At 63.9% G+C, this 16,808-nt stretch overlaps 3 protein-coding genes across 5 annotated transcripts; 2 read left to right on the top strand and 1 right to left on the bottom strand.

The window, feature by feature from the left end:
* Nucleotides 3,189-5,256, top strand: GNG13 (G protein subunit gamma 13). Of its 2 annotated transcripts, XM_005697349.3 has the most exons (3): nt 3,189-3,478; nt 4,814-4,945; nt 5,126-5,256. In XM_005697349.3, the coding sequence occupies exons 1-3, from the start codon at nt 3,375-3,377 to the stop codon at nt 5,229-5,231; spliced, it is 342 nt and encodes a 113-aa protein (XP_005697406.2). In that variant the 5' UTR covers nt 3,189-3,374; the 3' UTR covers nt 5,232-5,256. The 2 variants fall into 2 exon arrangements, with proteins under 2 accessions (XP_005697406.2, XP_017896504.1); XM_018041015.1 differs by lacking the exon at nt 3,189-3,478 and having other exon boundaries at nt 3,779-4,945.
* On the bottom strand, nt 5,279-13,408 carry CHTF18 (chromosome transmission fidelity factor 18). The gene is made up of 22 exons (XM_018041014.1): nt 13,264-13,408; nt 12,853-13,047; nt 12,622-12,772; nt 12,315-12,483; nt 11,874-11,966; nt 11,737-11,789; nt 11,463-11,607; nt 10,952-11,161; nt 10,352-10,449; nt 9,952-10,075; nt 9,717-9,868; nt 9,446-9,539; nt 9,110-9,208; nt 8,858-8,988; nt 8,465-8,636; nt 7,554-7,778; nt 7,323-7,472; nt 7,097-7,227; nt 6,333-6,477; nt 6,108-6,230; nt 5,743-5,800; nt 5,279-5,669 (listed from the first exon to the last, which is right to left on the bottom strand). Exons 1-22 carry the CDS (start codon nt 13,352-13,354, stop codon nt 5,533-5,535), a joined length of 2,946 nt encoding a protein of 981 aa, XP_017896503.1. The 5' UTR covers nt 13,355-13,408; the 3' UTR covers nt 5,279-5,532.
* Nucleotides 13,621-16,773, top strand: RPUSD1 (RNA pseudouridylate synthase domain containing 1). 2 transcript variants are annotated; one of them, XM_018041056.1, is made up of 6 exons: nt 13,621-13,773; nt 14,284-14,470; nt 14,555-14,678; nt 14,810-14,912; nt 15,066-15,167; nt 15,600-16,773. In XM_018041056.1, exons 2-6 carry the CDS (start codon nt 14,289-14,291, stop codon nt 16,013-16,015), a joined length of 927 nt encoding a protein of 308 aa, XP_017896545.1. In that variant the 5' UTR covers nt 13,621-13,773; nt 14,284-14,288; the 3' UTR covers nt 16,016-16,773. The 2 variants fall into 2 exon arrangements, with proteins under 2 accessions (XP_017896545.1, XP_017896546.1); XM_018041057.1 differs by lacking the exon at nt 13,621-13,773 and having other exon boundaries at nt 13,784-14,470.

Here is a 16,808-nt window from a genome sequence, read left to right as displayed (position 1 = left end):
GACAGCTAAAGTGTCTCCTCTGTTTTTGTGGAAAACCTCTGGGCACTGAAACTGTTTCTAGGAGCCACTTCCATCCACCCCTACATGGTGGGCATATCGTTTGGGACCAGAAGCGTACCTGCTGAAGGCGCAAGGCCCACCACACTTGGCCACCGGGCAGGGGAGGGGATGGCTATGGCAGCTGTGAGACAGATTTGTGGGGCCCTCCACACACCTCCAGCTCCACTCACATAGCTGCCCCATGATCAGGTAGAATTTTCTGCAGTGCTGCACAGACCTGGGGGTGCAGCTGCAGGTCGAGAGGGAAAACCTAGAGCCATGCCCAGGCCTGGGTGACAGTGCACTGGTGGCCCGACGTGTGCATTCGTCCCACTCACCCACCTTCATAGCGAAAGGCCCTTTGGGGGCGCAGGCTCGCCAGCAATACACAGGACCCCTGAGCGGCACTGGCCTCATCAGAAGGGGACCCCCCATGGCCTGTGGGCACTGGAGTGTTTGGTGCTTAGGCAGGTGCAGGCCCTGGGCCTCTTCCTGAACCTCAGGAGCACCAAGGTGTAGACCATGTGTGTCTTTCTGACCCGCATGCTGGCAAGAGCCAATGTCATGGGAGGGCTGGAGCAGGCGGGGAAGGAGGGGGTCACCTGTGGACCGCAGAGCCGTCAGAACACACTGCTTAGCCAGAGTCACCTCCCTGAGACTTTATGACTCACAGCTTATGCTGATTACAACCTGTGATTCCCTGGAATCATTCACTGTGTATTTTGCAAACATGAGTCTAAGAGCTTAAATTATTTTTGAAAGTCATTTTCAAACACTCAAAGATTATCCAAGAACTACCTAGTTTCTTGTGAGCTCTGTTTAACTGGGTGAAATAGTTTCTTTTTTATCTTCCTATCCCCATGTTCACCTCAGATAGGAACTCCCAGGGATGGGAGACAAGGAGGCACATCCCCTGAGGCCTCAGGAGGGGAGTCAGCCTGTTGTAGTCGAGAGGGTCCCACACCTACCCTGGGGTGGGTGCTGGCAGGCTGGCTCCCCACCGTCTCCTGCCAGGCCTAGGTTCTACAACATGGACTACTTGTCCTAAGTTTTCTCACCAGAGACCAGGCCTGTTGCCATGGGAGGGTTGTGTGTAGGGTCTGACCCCACCCCATCTCCCAAGGTCCGAAGCAAAGCTGCAGACACGGGGGAGGTGTTCTCACTGGGCCTCATCCTACCAGCACATGGGGCAGATCTGCCCCAGCTGCAGGTTTCATTGCTGGGGCACCACGTGGAAGAGAGCCTGGTTTCAGGAGGACCCAGTGGGGAGCTGACAGCACCAGGTGGCTCTGGGTCCCCAGCATGCTCTACATACTCAGAACAGACCAGGTGAGAGGCTGGCCTCATCTCTGGCCCCTGCCCAGCAAGGCCACAGGTCTGAGTGGCACTAGGACCAAACCAGGCTGCAGGTCCGATCGGGTTGGGGCATTTCCTGCCCCTGCCCCCCAAGTCCTCCTTGGGGACCCTGTTCAACGTGGATCAGAGCACCCCACACACCACTGACTTGTCCTGAGCACCAGAACCAGCACAAAGGGACCCTGCCTCGCTGCATCTGCCCCCACACCCATCATATCCCCGTGAGCCCAGCTGGCTCCCCACTCCAGTCAGGAGCCCTACGGGCGTGGGACCTGCATCAGCCGTTTCTAGGCCAGCGAGGAGCCCTGTTGGTTCTCACCAGCAGCCCAGTTAGGGGAGCTAATTTCAGAAAGGCGGTTGGTCTCCCTGGGTCTGCTCTGGGTGACTGCAAGGTGGCGTGAGCTGGAGCACCAGCTGTCACTGCTTCTGGAGCATCCTCCCCCCACCGCAAACCACTAGGCCTCTGCTCATTCCAGACCCACCCAGTCCCTCTGCGGACCTGGGATTGACAAGTCCACACTCCCAAGAAGCTGAAATAGGAGGCACCGGTCCCCCAGTTTTCACCAAAGACAGCAGCTTCACAGGCTCACATGAGCATGCACACATCAGCTTGACTGCCGTGTAGAGTCATGGCCTTTGTCCCACGGGGTCACCAGGGTCAGCACAGGGACTGCTTCTGAACCCTGAGGGTCCACAGGGCAGCAGTTGTGGCCAGTGCTCACAGCCAGGAACCAGCACGCAGAGAGGGAACGCAGGACCCCACGCCCCGCACAGCTCCTGCCGTCCTGGTGAGGTGACAACACCCAGGCGTTTTCAAGTGCTGTCACGAAGGCCCGTGTGCAGCGGTCGCGGTGGAGCATCCGAACCATGGAGGAGAGATCGCACGAAGTAGGCCAGGTCACACCAAGGCTCCTCTCGGGGCCAGAACACAGTCCTGGGTTCCCCATTCTGCCTGCACCCTCCATGGGGAAGGCATGCCTGGGGGCAGGGACTGGCTGGCCTGGTTTCAGTCTAAATCTTGAGCCAGTTCTGGGGGCTGACTCAACACCGTACCTGAGCACCCACCCCTTGTGAGCAGGGCCCCAGCCACAGGAGAGCCCCAGGCACCCCGAGCAACAGGGTGCCTGCCCAGTCACAGGGCACCAGAGGAACAGGTGGGGGTGGGTGGGGGAAGTGAAGTAAAAACTGCTGGCCATCTGCCCTGAGTAGGATGCTGGCACCCTCGGCTCTAAGCCCCCCCACCCCCCATAAATCCATAATAAGAAATAATCCCTAGTTTTCCTAACATGCCCCAGTTCCAGAAGCGCCTCCTGTTCCGTTGTCACGTTGGTGTGGGAGAGGGCTGGGCAGGCGCCGCTGACCTTGTTTTCTGCGATCACAGCAGGGAGAGCCCAGGGCCCGAGGCGGGCGGGGAGCACCCCAGGCCTGGCCCGCTCCCGAGTGGGAGCACCTGCCGAAGGCCTGGCACAGGCTGCCCTGGGAGCCATGGGGTCTGGCCTCCAAGGGGACTGGTTGCTGAACTGGACCCTGCCACCCACCACAGCTGCCCAGCGCTGGCCTGGGAATGCAGGGGAGGAAGCAACTCCACACAGGCCCAGGTGTCCTGGTCAGAGTAGGCTCACGCCCATGGTGGGTCAGCCCTGGGCCTGTCAGTGGACACTGCGGAGGCTGGGGTGGGGGTGGGGGGCGGCATCCCAGCCTGGAGACTCCAGCCCATGAGCACCAGGGGCTGGGGTGCGATCTATTGGCTGATGGTCTTGGGTTCTGCACCATGTGGCAGCCTGTGAGCCCACCCAGCCCAGTGGGAGGACACCTCACCCAGGGCCAGAGCTGAGCCTACACTGCTCCCAGCTGCACCTCCCACCCCCCAAAGGCTGGCAGTGTGTGCCTGGTGAAGCCAGCTCCCCAGGGTCAGCCCAGCCCCCCAGGAGGGCGGGCAGAGAGTGGGGGCGGTGCCCGGGCCTGGCCCAGGTGGCGGGATGGGCGGGGCACCTGCCCAGGCTCTGCCCGGCTCACTCGCCCATCACTCGTCCTCACCATCCCGTGGCCCTCGTCATCTCTGTCCTCGCAGTCGCCGTCCAAGGTAGGTGTGGTGAGCTCGCCCCCGTGCTGAGCAGACTCTGGGGCCTGCCCAGGTCGCACTGGGCTGACCTGGACGCCCCCCAACCCGAGGTGCCCTTGCCTGTCCGTCTTCGGGCGTCCTCCTGTCCCAAGGGGCCGGCCAGACAGGGGGAGAGGAAGCCTCCATCCGCCGGCTGGCTGCGAGGGGAACCGCGTCCTGCTGAGCGAGGGAGCGCTGTGCGCTGAGGCCAGGGGTGCGCAGCAGGCACAGGCTTGGGGGCTGCAGACCCAGCTGCCGCCCTGCTAGCTGGGGGTGGGGGACACCCCCATGTGACTGTGAGAACCTGCGCCGCTGGGTGGGGTGCTGGAACTCGGGGTCTCTGGGAGGAAGCCCCTGCTCGCCCCCACTGGCTACCCCCCAGAGCCCCTCTACTTCCCCGGTCTCACGCCCTCCTAGTAAATCCTCCCAGGAGTCCTTTCCGCACCCTGAAGTAGGCAGTGTCACACTCCTGGCAGCCCCCTGCCCACACTTCCCAGGTCAAGGAAGCCAGTCCCCTGGTTCCCAGCTTCAGTGGTGGGGTGGGGGTTGGGGGACAGCAAGGGGCTCCCTGGGCCCCCAGGTGGGCTGGAGCAGGGGGAGGCAAGGTGCTGCCTTGGCTCCGTTCACTTGCTGGCGGGTCTGGAGTCTGAACCTGTGCTCTGCCGGGCGGCCCAACACTCAGGCAAGTTGGAGGAGGTGCAAGGCAGCCAGCAGGAGGCTGCAGGGGCCCGAGTCCTGCACCAGCTGGGCAGCCAGTGACTTCAAGACCCCAGGCACGTGCCCCAGCCCGCCCCCTGGGCAGAGATGCAAATAGCAGCCCCACCCTCCTGGCCCCTGGATTAACCTGCCCTGGGGTGGGCTTTGCCCGTGCAAAGCAGGGGGAGGGGTGTGTGCACGTGCCCCGCCCCTGACACAAAGGTCTTCTGCTACCTGGATGGGAAATAATGGGTCCTGCACTTGGTCGGTCAGGGACCTGACCTGTCCTGCTGGTGACAGGACACTGCCCCTCCCCTCTCCAACCCAGAGGCCCAGCCTTGGTGAGGCTCCGATGGCAGGTAGGGGTGCAGAGCTAAGCATGGAAAGTTTTCTTGGCAGTTAATGAGCCCCATGGGAGGTGGGGGGCAGGCACATGGGGCCTGATTACTGTGGCCTCAGCCCCAGCCCCGTTCCCCGGTGGGTGGCAGAGGCCGTGGGGACTCCCCAGGCAGTGAGCGGGTGTCCCTTTCTGTGGGGGGTGCTCACCAGGGGGAGGGTGCATCAGGAGGGTGACTCCAGGCTGGCAGCCCCCGGCTCTGTGGCTTGCCCCATACTCCCCAGCCCCAGGCTGGCCACTTCCGAAGCCCCCGACGCCATGGAGGAGTGGGACGTGCCTCAGATGAAGAAGGAGGTCGAGAGCCTCAAGTACCAGTTGGCTTTCAAGAGGGAGATGTCGTCCAAGACCATCCCCGAGTGAGTCCCCAGGACACCCTTCGGAGCCGCGGCCACACCCCCCAGGCTGGCAAGATTTGTGTCTCATTTCCCTGCCCTGTGCTCATTTGTATGAGCCAAGACCACACCCCCACGCACTGCCGCCAGGCAGCACTCTGGGGGCCGGGAGCCCACGTGCTCACCCACCCTCCCCACCCACAGGCTCCTCAAGTGGATCGAGGAAGGGATTCCCAAGGACCCCTTCCTGAACCCCGACCTGATGAAGAACAACCCGTGGGTGGAGAAGGGCAAGTGCGCCATCCTGTGAGGCCCCGCAGCCCAGACTCATGCCTCCCTGTAAAGTGGACGCCTCTGTAAAGGTGTGAGTTTTATAAAGACTTTGCGAGAATGCTGGTGCTTTCGTACACTTTCTAGGAGAGAGAAAGCAACACTTAGGTAGCCAGTGTGTATCAGGGGATGTCTGGTGTAGTCCAGGGTGTCTGGCGTGACCCCAGAGTGTCCACCATGGACTAGGGTGTCCGCCGTATGCCCTGGGGACGTCCAGCATGGGGCGGGGTGTCCAACACAGCCCAGGGCGGCCGCTCAGGCCCAGGGGCTCGCCACGCCCCCTAGAGCAGGTCCCTGATGTACAGGCTGCGCCGCACGGCATTGGAGACGCCCTCCTTGAAGCGGAACCACACGTCGCTCCTGCCCACTGCAGTGCCCACGCGCTGCTCGGCTGTGTCAGTCTCAGGGGCCTCGTGCCCTGCGGGGGTCACACACTCGTTCTTCCACCTGACTCCAGCCAGCCCCTCCACCGCCCACCCCTCCACACACACCTGCACTCGGGGCTGCTGCTCTCTTGACAACCACGCGACCGAAGAAGTCCCTCTCAGGCTGAAGGAGACAGGCTGGTCAGGTTCACGGGGACTGAGCTCTAGCAGACTAGCCCTACCTGGGGAAAGGGCTCAGAGGCCATGGCCCCCCTCGGCATGCACCCTCCACCACGCTCACACTCACCTCTTCCCTGCCAAGGTCAGGAGGTGCCAGCACCCTGCCCAGGTGGGAACCGGGCCCAGGCAGAGCCATCATGCTGAGCAGCAGGGAGCTGGACTCCGGGACTTAGAACCAGCCCACTGCAAAGTCGCCTGCCCAGGCCCCCCAGCGCCGCCCCATGGCTTCCCACTGGTATGTCGGCCCCTACCTGTTCCTCCAGGGCGGCTCTCTTCAGGATACACTCCAGCCGCTGCTTGTGGTTGCACGGGGCAGGTGGCTGCAGCTCTTTCTCCCCCGAGCTCCCCGGGGGACCCCCGGGACCCCCATCCACCTGCATGAAGTCACAGACAGTGACAGTCGACTGGGTAGGACCACAGCGGGGCCCATGTCCTCTCCAAGGGCCCTGCTCTGCCCAGGGCCTGGAGAGGCTCACCTGGGGGCTGTCTCTGGCCCGAGCTGAGGCCTCCACCCGCCGCATCTTCTCCACTTCCACCTCGCGGGCAATGAGCTGCTTGGCTTGGTAGGTGAGGGGCTTGCGGGCAGGCAGCTCAGGAAAGCGGCAAACCTCCTCCACGTTCCTGCTCTTGGGGTGAGCGGGGCAGGGCAGGCCCCGGGACACCTGGTTAGCAGGGACAGGCCACGAGCTACTTACCACCTCTGGCCCCACCTGCCGGATGCAAGCGTGTAGGACGGGGTCCAGGCCTGGCCTGCTGTGCCCCAGCTCCACAGCAGCAGGGGCATTCCCACCCTGAGCCGCAGTTTCCCCCACCACACATGGGCAGGGGGAGGGCTGCCCAGGGAGGAACTAACACCACAGAGCAGGGCCTGGGCTCAGGCTGGGCTGAGCGCATGGGAACGAGCGTCATTACCGTCCGAGGCCTGCATCCAGCCCCCACTAGTGCCGGCGCTCCACCCACGACCCTCTCAGGACAGAGGAACGGAGCCCTGGGGAGCTCGAGGGCCCTCGGGGGCAGCTCCTGTGGGCATCGAGGGACTCCGCGTACACCTCTGGTCCCAGGTTGGCCCCAGTGGGGGCTCCACTGCACAGTCACATTTGGGCAAGGAATGAGCTAGACCTGACCCCCCCAGCCTTCAACAAGAGACCTGAGGCTCACACCATGTCTTCAGACTCTGGCCGAGCAATCACTGTGGCACCTGGAGCCCAGCACCCCCAGCCCAGGTGCTGCGCAGACTCACGGCTCCAGCCTGTAGACGTACTGCCCGTCGGGTGTGCGGTCCTGGCGGTAGGTGAGGCTGTATGCGAGCATGGTGCCCACCAGACTGGCCAGCTGCTGCTTCTCTCGGGCGCTGTACAGCTGTGTGCTCACCTGTGGACCGGCAGGGCACTGAGTGTGGCCAGGCCCCACCCCGCCCCAGGAGGCACACCCCTCCCAGGCCTGGCACTGCCAGGCCAGGCACTCACTGGGCGCAGCTTGGGCGCAAGGATGTCCAGGAGCAGACAGAGGGTGTCTAGGATGAGTGCCTGAGGCGCAGCCCGGCTGCGGGTGGCTGGCGTGATGCCTGACACCAGCGTCTGGATCAGGTTCTGTGTCTGGTTCATGCGATTCTGGGCCTGGGGTGGAGGGCAGACCAGGACCAAGTCACCCAGGACCCCGGGGCTAGACCCTGGCCCCGGGCAGGGCACAGGCCGTACCTCCTGCTGGCTACTGGGGAAGGTGATCCGCGGCACGTGGCTGGAAGCGAAGAGCAGGTGGAAGGCCGGGAGCAGGAAGGGCAGGTAGCGCATCAGCTGGAAGCTCTGGCCGTGGAGGGCGGCCCGGCCCAGCAGGTCGTCGAAGGCCAGCCAGTCGAGGGCAGTGCACACAGTGCCCAGGCTGGAGTCCCGCAGCCTCAGCCGCAGGAAATTGTCGAACAGGCCCTGCAGGCAGGTGGACAGGCCAGTCCCTGAGGCCCTCCAGCCTCATGGCACCCACCCATACCACAAGCGCCACCCTGGGGGGACCTTCCCCTCTGACCAGCCTGTAAGCCTCAGCGAGTGGCCACAGGGCCATGAGGGGGCCAGAAAGGCCTAGCCTGCTGCCCCCACTCATCTGACCCAGTCACCCCCTAAAGGAGGAGGAAACTCTGTCCACCAGGGTCAAGGGCACAGAGCCCCTACGCACGTTCCACGTGGGAGTCCCTCCCCTCCGGCCACCATGCTGCCCTCCACACAGCGGTTTTCCAGATTTGCAAGGATCCCCAGCTGCTAATCCAAAGCTGCTTACCCAGGAAGGCAGCTTACACCAGGCTTCCCGGGGGTGGGGGTAGGGGGGCCTGCCACTTGCTTTCCACCCCACCTGCACATCCGGAATCCAGCCCCTCCTGCCACTGCCGGGCCCTTTAGCTACTTCCCCAAGGGCAGACACAGAGATCCCACCAGACAACCCCCGCCGGCCATCCCCACTCCTGCCGTCCCCCCCTCCTGCCTGACCCTGCTCCCTCCAAAGGCCTCCCAAGCGCCGGGTCCACTAGTTTCTCCTTGGGCTCAGCACCACTGAAGCGTGCATGTCCGTCAGTTGCTGGCCGGGTCAAAAACCCCCACGAGCCTGGAGGCTGCACGGTTACCTGGACCACCTTCTCGTGCTCGCCTGCAGAGGTGGCCACGTGCAAGATGTGGTAGAAACGCTGCGCGGCTGTAGTTAAGGGCGCCTCGGCAGCAAGGGGCCCCGAGCCTGAGAGCCGGTCCCCGAGCAGGAGCATGTGAGTGGGCAGGGTTGAGTCCTGACCCACGCGGCGCCTGCAGGGGGAGCTGAGGCTGAAGTGGAGCCCCTGCCCCGTCACCCAGACCCAGCCCTACCCACCCTTGTCCTCCCAGCAGCACCAGCTTGTGCGTGTTTAGGGCACCCTGAGGTCCCACAGGAGGGCAAAGTGCCACGGCTCCGTCAGCAAAGGCAGAGCTGGCTGGCTTCCCAGGGCGTCGGTACCGTGGACCTTCCAGGCCAAGGCTGGCCTGCCTACCTCTGGGCCCGGGGCAGCTGGAAGACCTCCTGCCACACAGAAAAGAGCCCCTTCCGCTGATCCTTCAGGCCAATGCGCGTGCTCTGAACGGCCTGAACGCTCAGTTCCCGCTGGCCCCGCCTGTGCAGGAACTGGACATGGGGTCAGGGAGGGTGAGAATGGCTGACCCCAGCTCCAGCAGGAAATGGACACAGGGGAGGCGTGGAGGGGGCGCTGGCCACCCCGTCCCCCGCCCCAGAGCCACCTGCCCACCTGCAGGGCGTTGATGCAGGCGCGGATGTCATTGTCCGTTTTCTCGCAGAGGGCTGCCAGCGCACCGGGGTCAGCCCGCATGCCCCGCCGCAGGGAGATCTGCAGAGAGGTGGGAGGATGAGCGTGCCCTGCGCCCTGCCCTGTAGCCACCACCTCCCTAGAAACAGCTCCTGTCCGACGGGGAGCAAAGGCTGAAGAGCCCTGCGGAAGGAGCTCGGTTGCGCCTTAGAACCACCCACAACCAGAGAACAAACTGGCCCAGGACCTCCACCCAACGTCCTGGGAGCAGCTGGGGGGCCACAGGTGGATGGCGGAGGCAGGACAACCGTCACAGACCTCCTGGAGCCGCTGCGTGAGCCTGGAGGGCAGCGTGGGCGGGAAATGTAGCAGGAGGGCCTGCTGCTTCAGCTGCCGGAGAGAGGGCGCGAACCTGCAGAAGCACGGCATGCACAGTGAGCCGCCCCTGGCCAGGGCGCTGCCTGAGCCCCGCAGCGAAGGGAGCGGGAAGCGAGGGGCACGCCTCCCAGTGGAGACCCCGCCCACCCAGCAGAGACCCCGCCCACCCGACAGAAGCCCCTCCCCAGCCGAGGCCCCGCCCGCCACTCACGGGTCGTTGCAGATGCAGATAATGGGCCTCATCAGGAGCCCCCCCTCTGCCCGGCGCCGCCGCCCCCCGCCTGCGGGCACAGATGGGCCCCCTGGCCCTGCCTGCTGTGGGCCCTTGCGATCTAAGACACTCAGGAGAACGTTAATGGCGGCCTGGGGGGACATGGAGATGGCAGTGAGACACAGCCCCCCTGCGGGATGACCAGCCCACCTGCTGGCCTACCCAGGAGGCCCACCGTGGGGGCCCCATCGATCTCGTCGATGACCAGGCAGTTGGGTCTCCCACCAGCACCCAGGACAGACTCCATCTGCGTAGCCGCCTCGATGCGCGTGCGGAAGGCTTCAGGGCTGCGGTCATCACTGGAACCAGGAGGCCCGGGAGCAGCTGTCAGGGTGGCCAGTGTCCCCAGACAGACGGTCCCTCAGGGCAGAGCCACCACACCTACCACTCAAAGATACTACACAAGGCCACCCCCTGACACCACGCCAAGTCCCAGGAGCCCCGAGATGTGTGGACCATGCCACCGCCATGCACCTGGGACACCAAGGCCCCACCTCCAAACCAGGCATTCAGGGCTGTATCCCAGTCGACCAGACACGTTAGGACAGAGGGAGGCCCAGCCTTCCCCCACTCACCTCGCATTCATCTCCACCACGCAGTACCCAGCGTGCCGCGCAATCACATGGGCCAGGGTGGTCTTGCCCAGCCCTGGGGGCCCACACAGCAGTGCCACCTGCAGCCAGGACAGGAGAAAATGTGCTGCAACCCACACCGTCTCACAGACTTTGGGAGTCCCTGGCCCAACTGCCAGAGACAAAATCCCATCCCACAAAGTGCGGTGCCAGGGGATGTTGCCCTGCCCTGCCTTTATCACCAAAGGAAAACAAGCCCAGCCTGCTCGTGGCACAGAGTAAAGCCTCATGTCAGGTGAGTGCCGTTGAGATCTGACACAGACACAGCTGTTACCGACACGGCTGACACCTGAAACCCACTCACGTTTCACTGTAATCACTCTGGGCAGGTGCAGGGCCCTTCAAGTAGTGCTGACTTTGTCTAAGTCATTAGAAGAAAGGACTCGAGTCCTAGCTCGAATTGCTGACACCACACCAAAACACTGACATCACCATAGCCTCGGGGGCCGTAAATGTGCCTCATGGCCCCCAAAGGCTGCAAAGGCTCCAGCCACCCAGAATACAGCCACTAGAAATGTGTGCAGAGCAGTCAGGTGCACTCACCTTCTGCCGGGGCCGCCCACTTGGGTCCAGCTCAGCCTCCAGCATCTCCTCGAGCACTTGTTCGTGGCTTTTCCACTTGCTGGAAGTTGTGGCCTCTTTGCCACCACGGGTCGGTTCTGCACTGGGCCTAGGCTTCCGGACAGGCTTCTCTCGGCCAAACACCACTAGGTCCCACAGCTTCAGCCACTTGAGGAGGCAGCGGTTAGTGAACTGGAAAAAGAGAGGCCTGGCCTGGGTGAGGGGGGGGGTCTCCTCATGCCTGCCCCTCATGTCACCCTACTCTTAAAAGCCCAGGGACACATGCAGGGACTCTGAGGCTGAGAGACCAGTGAAAGGCCCAAACTGGCCTCAGTTTCTCCATCTACCAACACAATCCAACAAAGCTAATCAAATCCTTCCCCTAAATCCTGACACCCCTGTGGGCTGGCAACACAAGGACCTACTAGGCCCTGAGTTCTTCTCTCTCAGCAACAAAGAAGCCAGTCACATTTGAGCAAGAACAAGGTCTCACGTCATCACTGAGCAGCTCCGTATAGCGCTGCGGTGCAAACTCATCCACCCAGAGGCAATGCTGGGAGGCATCTTGGCTGTCAGCTGGCTCCTCCTCAGGTGCCCCTGAGGGCTGGGTCTCCTCCTCCATCTCCTGTGACCTGAGACTGGAGAGCATCATGCCTTGAGCCACTGGGCCTTAACCCCATGCAGGGACTACCCCCCTGGAATGCACACTAGGGCTCAGCAGTCCAAGGACTAGCGAGGATCCTGGTGTGGAGAGCCCCCCGTGTCACCTGCACAGCGTGTCTGAGAGCCGCTGGGCTTCCTCCAGCAGTCGCTGCCGCCGCTGTGCAAATTAAATCAAAACAGCTCAGCCACCAGTCACCCAGGAGCCACTCCTTCCCTCCCAGCCAACCCCAGCAGCCCCCACCTCGCTGTCGACCTTCTCCTTCAGGGAGGCGAAGGGCATGCCCAGCAGGTCCAGCTGGCCACGGCCACGCCACCTGGTGTCACGGAAAGGGCTCTGTGAGGGAAAGCAGGCAGCAGTCACTCCCTTCTAGTTATGGGGTTGCCACAGCTCCCTCCCAACGGTGCTCAGGGATCCATGTGGCATTCCCTAGCATCCACAGCCACAAGGAGCCCCTTCTCGCCACGGACCCCAAGGGGTCACTGGGATGGCAGCAGATCTAAGGAGGAGAATGAAGGAAAAGGTAGAAAAAAAGAGAAGAAAGAGAGGAGAAAAGATGGAGGAGGAGGAGAAAGAAGGTGGCCTTCCTGAATGCAAGACCAGAGGCAGGGTGGACCTCTAGAAGGGTGAGTCAGAGTGAGCATATGATGTCCATGGACCGGCTCGTGGCTGCAAGGCACCCACCTGCACCCCAGTGCCCACTGGGTCAGCCCGAAGCACCAGAAAAGCCCGGTCGCCACCCGTGGAGGTCACATTGACGTAGTCTTCCAAGACTGGGGGCCGCCGCAAAACAGGATTGCGCGTGGCTAGCGAGGCCTGAGTGAGACTCACCTCAGCCCCGGAGTCTAAGGGCCTGGGAGGGAACCACGATTGTTATGGGGATCCTCTGGGAAGAGCCATGGACCCAGCCCTGCCCCAGGCCCCAGGACCTTGTTGGAGGAATGGGATCCTTCCAAGGCCCCTGGAGACGCCTATGCCCCAAGTTACACACCCCTCGCCCCACAGCTCATCAGGTATCTCAGGACTTGGTGGGGGAGTGATGTCCATTGTCGGGGAGTCAGGTGGCGTCATCTCTTCCATCTCTTCCGACCTAAAGTTCAGTCTCCTGACAGCCTGCAGTCTGGACCGTTTGATGTGGGGAGCTGGGGAGACACATGGAAGGAATAGAGGGACTTCCCCAGCCTCGCACCCCACCCCTATACTCTAGGCCCCAAAAACGTACTAGGGGGCAGGGATCTGTCGCCCTGGATGTCAGGAGCCAGATGCCTCTTCCTGACACTGCCCTTGCTGTTCCTTGGAGGTCCGCCTGGGGAGCAGTGAATGGCAGCGTCCCCTCCAGCAATTGCCTCCTCGAACGTCAGGCGGGGCCGGCCCACAGTGGGCCGAGGGTCCCTGGAAGGCGACAGGGCGGCTGTCCCTGCGGAAGGAAGGCCCACAGCAGTCATCCAGGGCAGCTCGCCTGCACACACAGCCACAGCCCCCGCGGCCGGCGCCGCTGCAAGGCCGTGCTCTCTCCAAGGGGGTTGCGGCCTCTCCCCTGCGCGGCCCTCGGAGCAGTCCTCCTGGACTCCCCGGGAGGGCCAGGTTTCCTTCGAGCTACCTAGGACGAGGCCGCGGCGATACTCGCGCCTACCTTCCAGCTCGGCCAGCACCTCGAGCTCGGCCGCGAATTGGTTGTCGAAATCGTCCTCGACGCCGTACAGCTCCAGCTCGTAGTCCTCCATGGCTGCTGGCCGTACCGCCGGACCCGGCTCCGAACCTCCCGCGCCCCGCGCGCCGCTCCCGCCCCCAGCGAACCGGCGCCACCAATCAACGGCCGGCGTGCCCGGCGGCGCTCTCCATTGGCCAGGAGGAAGGGCGGGGAGTGGGCTGGGTTGCGTGCGCACGCTGGGCGGGGCCGAGCCCTGACGCCAGACGGGGAGCCCCGGGACCCGGGCGCTCTCCATTGGTCAATAGGACCGCCCGTCCGTACCGTGGGCGGGACGTGGGCGGGGCTGAGACCGCAGGCCGAGCCCGGCCAGGCGCACCTCTGTGGTCTGAATTATTGCTCCGGGACCGCTGGGCCACGAGGCGCGGGACGCGAGTGCGGGAACCAGGGACAGGCCGCGGCATCGGAAGCCCGGACGGCGCAGCCCAGCTGCAGGTCGATCCCAGAGTGGGCAGGGGCGCGGGAAGGATTTGCAGCGGGAGTCCACCGGGCACCCCTCCGCCGGTGTCCATGAGACGCGAGAGGCGAGAGTTCCGCGGAGGGGAGCCAGAGCAGGGGGAGTCTGCGTGGGCGAGAGAGGGCCCCGTCTCCTGCTCTGTACCCGCCCCACTCAGGAAAAGGCCACTATCACGTGTCTGAGGCCCGCCTCGGCAAGAATCCGTGGGAGCGGGCTGGAGGGCAGGACTGCTTATCCCCCCAGGCCCGGGTCTGGGCAGGACCGGCCCACAGCCAGAACTCAGGGCACCACTAGCTTGCCTGCTCCTAGCCAGACCCCCCAACCAGTAGACGCCCTGCTCATCCCACTCAGAGGTTGGGAGTGCAGGCACACAGTCGGTCTACAAGCTTGCCTGACAGCGTCAGTGGCTTCAGACCGACGGGGAGCAGGGGTGTGATGCGGGCTGGGCAGCCCATAACCCCGCTCCACGCACTTGCCCCGCATTGCAGCCACCATGGAGCCAGGCAGCATGGAGAACCTGTGTGTCCTGTACCGGAGCCGTGACTTCCTGGTGGTGAACAAGCACTGGGACGTACGCATCGACAGCAAAGCCTGGCGGGAGACGCTGACCCTCCAGAAGCAGCTGCGGCACCGCTTCCCGGAGCTGGCCGACCCCGACACCTACTATGGGTTCAGGTACCCACAGTGGCCTCCACCGGGGGTGGGGGGGGGCGGGGCAGCCCCCAACCCAGCCACCACTGAGTCTCTGCCCCATTCTAGGTTCTGCCACCAACTGGACTTCTCCACCAGCGGGGCACTCTGTGTGGCTCTGAATAAGGCGGCCGCAGGCAGTGCATACAGGTGCTTCAAGGACCGGCGAGTCACCAAGGCTTATCTGGCTCTGGTAAGGTCGGGCTGGTCCTTGGGGCAGGAGCCTCTGACCCTCCGTCCACTTTGGTAGGCTGTGGATGTCAGGTGGGCTTCCCGGCAGTGGCGGGTGACCCCATGAGCAGCATGTGACCCCCTGCCTGGCAGGTGCGGGGGCATGTCCAGGAGAGCCGGATGACCATCAGCTACGCCATCGGCAAGAACAGCACAGAAGGCCGAACCCACACCATGTGCATTGAAGGCACACAGGGTACGGAGGGCAGGGCGTGGAGGGGCCAGGGACACAGCCATCCAGTGGGGACCCTGGATGAGCTGGGGCAACCAGGGCATGTGACTGGGCTGCAGTGGACTCGGCCCCAGAGCTGGCCCAGCCATCTCTCTGAACTTGCCTCACTCTCCTCAGGTTGTGAGAACCCAAAACCAAGCCTCACAGAGCTGGTGGTCCTGGAACACGGGCTGTATGCAGGTGACCCAGTCTCCAAAGTGCTGCTGCAGCCCCTCACAGGTGTGTCCCGGATGTGTGCCCAGGGCCCCTGCTCCCTGCTGATGATGTCCTGCCTTGGCCTCTCCCGGCACAGGGCACCACAGTGTCCCCATCCTGCAGGGGAAGAACCTGCCCAGGAGCCCCCAGAATGCTGACCAGGCTCGCTCCTGCTCCCCATGCAACCTCAGAGTCTTCAGCCTCTTGCCCCACACAAGGTCTCTCTGGTCCGGGTTCTCAGCTGACTGGGCGCTGCTTTGGCCCGGCCCTCACCAGCAGTGTCCCAGAAATTGCTTCTGTTTTGAGCTCTGACTTTGTGGCACAAAGCACAGGGAGGTCTGACGTCCCCAGGGGCTGCGTGAAGCTTCAAGGACAGCACTTGAGCCTGATGTGAATGGGTTTGGGGTGGGCACGGGGTCGTGCTCCCACCTGACTGGCCCCCTCTCCTCCCCAAAGGCCGGACGCACCAGCTGCGCGTGCACTGCAGTGCCCGTGGCCACCCCATCGTGGGGGACCTGACCTACGGCCAGGCCTTGGGCCAGGAGGACCAGCCATTCCGTATGATGCTGCACGCCTTCTACCTGCGCATCCCCACAAGCGCCGAGTGCGTGGAGGCCTGCACGCCCGACCCCTTCGTGCCCGCCCTCGACGCCTGCTGGAGCCCTCATACCCTGCTGCAGCCACTGGACGAGCTCGTCCAGGTCCTGCGGGCTGCCCCAGACCCTGACCTCTCAGAAGGAGGCCCCGGGCCCTGCAGCCCCTGCACGCCCCTACCTGGGCCAGGCCGGCCCCCCCCACCCCCCGAGACAGAGGTGCAGCGGGCCTCCTGCCTGCAGTGGCTGTCGGAGTGGACGCTGGAGCCAGACAACTGAGAGCATCATGCTAGGACGGGAACAGCAGGCTGGGACCCTGCAGGGCCGGCTGCTGGTCAGAGCCCTGGACAGTCCGTGCTACGGCCAGGCCTAGAGCTGGGCAGCTGTGATCACAGAGGACAGGACTCTTGGGCTGTAAGACCCACGCTGGCCTCCATCCCCACACTGCTCTCCAAATGGCCTCAACAGCGCCTCCCTGGTTCTAGAGCCTCAGCTCCAGGGACTGACTTGTAGACATGATTGGGGTCAACGTGCAAGAGGCAGAGCCAGGACCTGGGCCAGCCTCAGGTGGGCTCCTTCTGGCCCCCTCGCCCACCCCCCAGAGCACTCTGCTGCATACTGCTCTGCCTGGACCTCCGTGCCCGCAGGGTCCTCCGTCTGCAGACCTTGACACCCTGACCCCCGCCCCCTGCGCCAGGCTGGTCCTACCTTGTGCCTTCGCTTTTGCCAGATTCTGGCCCCCCCACTCACATACTGAGCGTCTCGCGTGGAAGTGGGTGTGGGCCACACACGTGCCATCAGCCCCCCAACCCCAACCACGTGTCATTCCTGCAGGCCTGCCCTGAGCGTTGCCCCATGGGGTCTTCCAGGCCCCTAGTTGCAGCCGCTGCCTCCACCGCCTGCCTGACAGTCCCCAGGCAGGACCTCCGCCTGGAGCCAGGGGAGCCAGGCAGTCCGTCCATCCCAACAACACGGCCCAGCTGCAGGCCCAGCTGGGCTCTGAAGATGGAGAATAAATGCTCAGCGACAGCCTGCAAGTGGCTGTGGATGTGCCTGATGTGGGGGCTTTGGG

This window comes from Capra hircus, chromosome 25 (assembly GCF_001704415.2).
Source record: "Capra hircus breed San Clemente chromosome 25, ASM170441v1, whole genome shotgun sequence".
Classification (NCBI taxonomy): domain Eukaryota; kingdom Metazoa; phylum Chordata; class Mammalia; order Artiodactyla; family Bovidae; genus Capra; species Capra hircus.
The sequence above is the reverse complement of the archived record's forward strand: the minus strand, read 5'-3'. Positions and strand labels throughout refer to the sequence as shown.

Bases quoted from the DNA above. Each gene is read 5' to 3' on its own strand.
- GNG13 (XM_018041015.1), top strand. From the start codon at position 4,626: ATGGGGCCTGATTACTGTGGCCTCAGCCCCAGCCCCGTTCCCCGGTGG. The intron at 4,946-5,125 runs GTGAGTCCCCAG...CCCCACCCACAG, and splicing joins TCGTCCAAGACCATCCCCGA to GCTCCTCAAGTGGATCGAGG.
- CHTF18 (XM_018041014.1), bottom strand. From the start codon at position 13,354: ATGGAGGACTACGAGCTGGAGCTGTACGGCGTCGAGGACGATTTCGAC. The intron at 9,540-9,716 runs GTGAGTGGCGGG...GTGCTTCTGCAG, and splicing joins ATCTGCATCTGCAACGACCC to GTTCGCGCCCTCTCTCCGGC. The intron at 7,473-7,553 runs GTACGGCCTGTG...CCTCCACCCCAG, and splicing joins TCCCCAGTAGCCAGCAGGAG to GCCCAGAATCGCATGAACCA.
- RPUSD1 (XM_018041056.1), top strand. From the start codon at position 14,289: ATGGAGCCAGGCAGCATGGAGAACCTGTGTGTCCTGTACCGGAGCCGT. The intron at 14,679-14,809 runs GTAAGGTCGGGC...CCTGCCTGGCAG, and splicing joins CCAAGGCTTATCTGGCTCTG to GTGCGGGGGCATGTCCAGGA. The intron at 15,168-15,599 runs GTGTGTCCCGGA...TCCTCCCCAAAG, and splicing joins GCTGCTGCAGCCCCTCACAG to GCCGGACGCACCAGCTGCGC.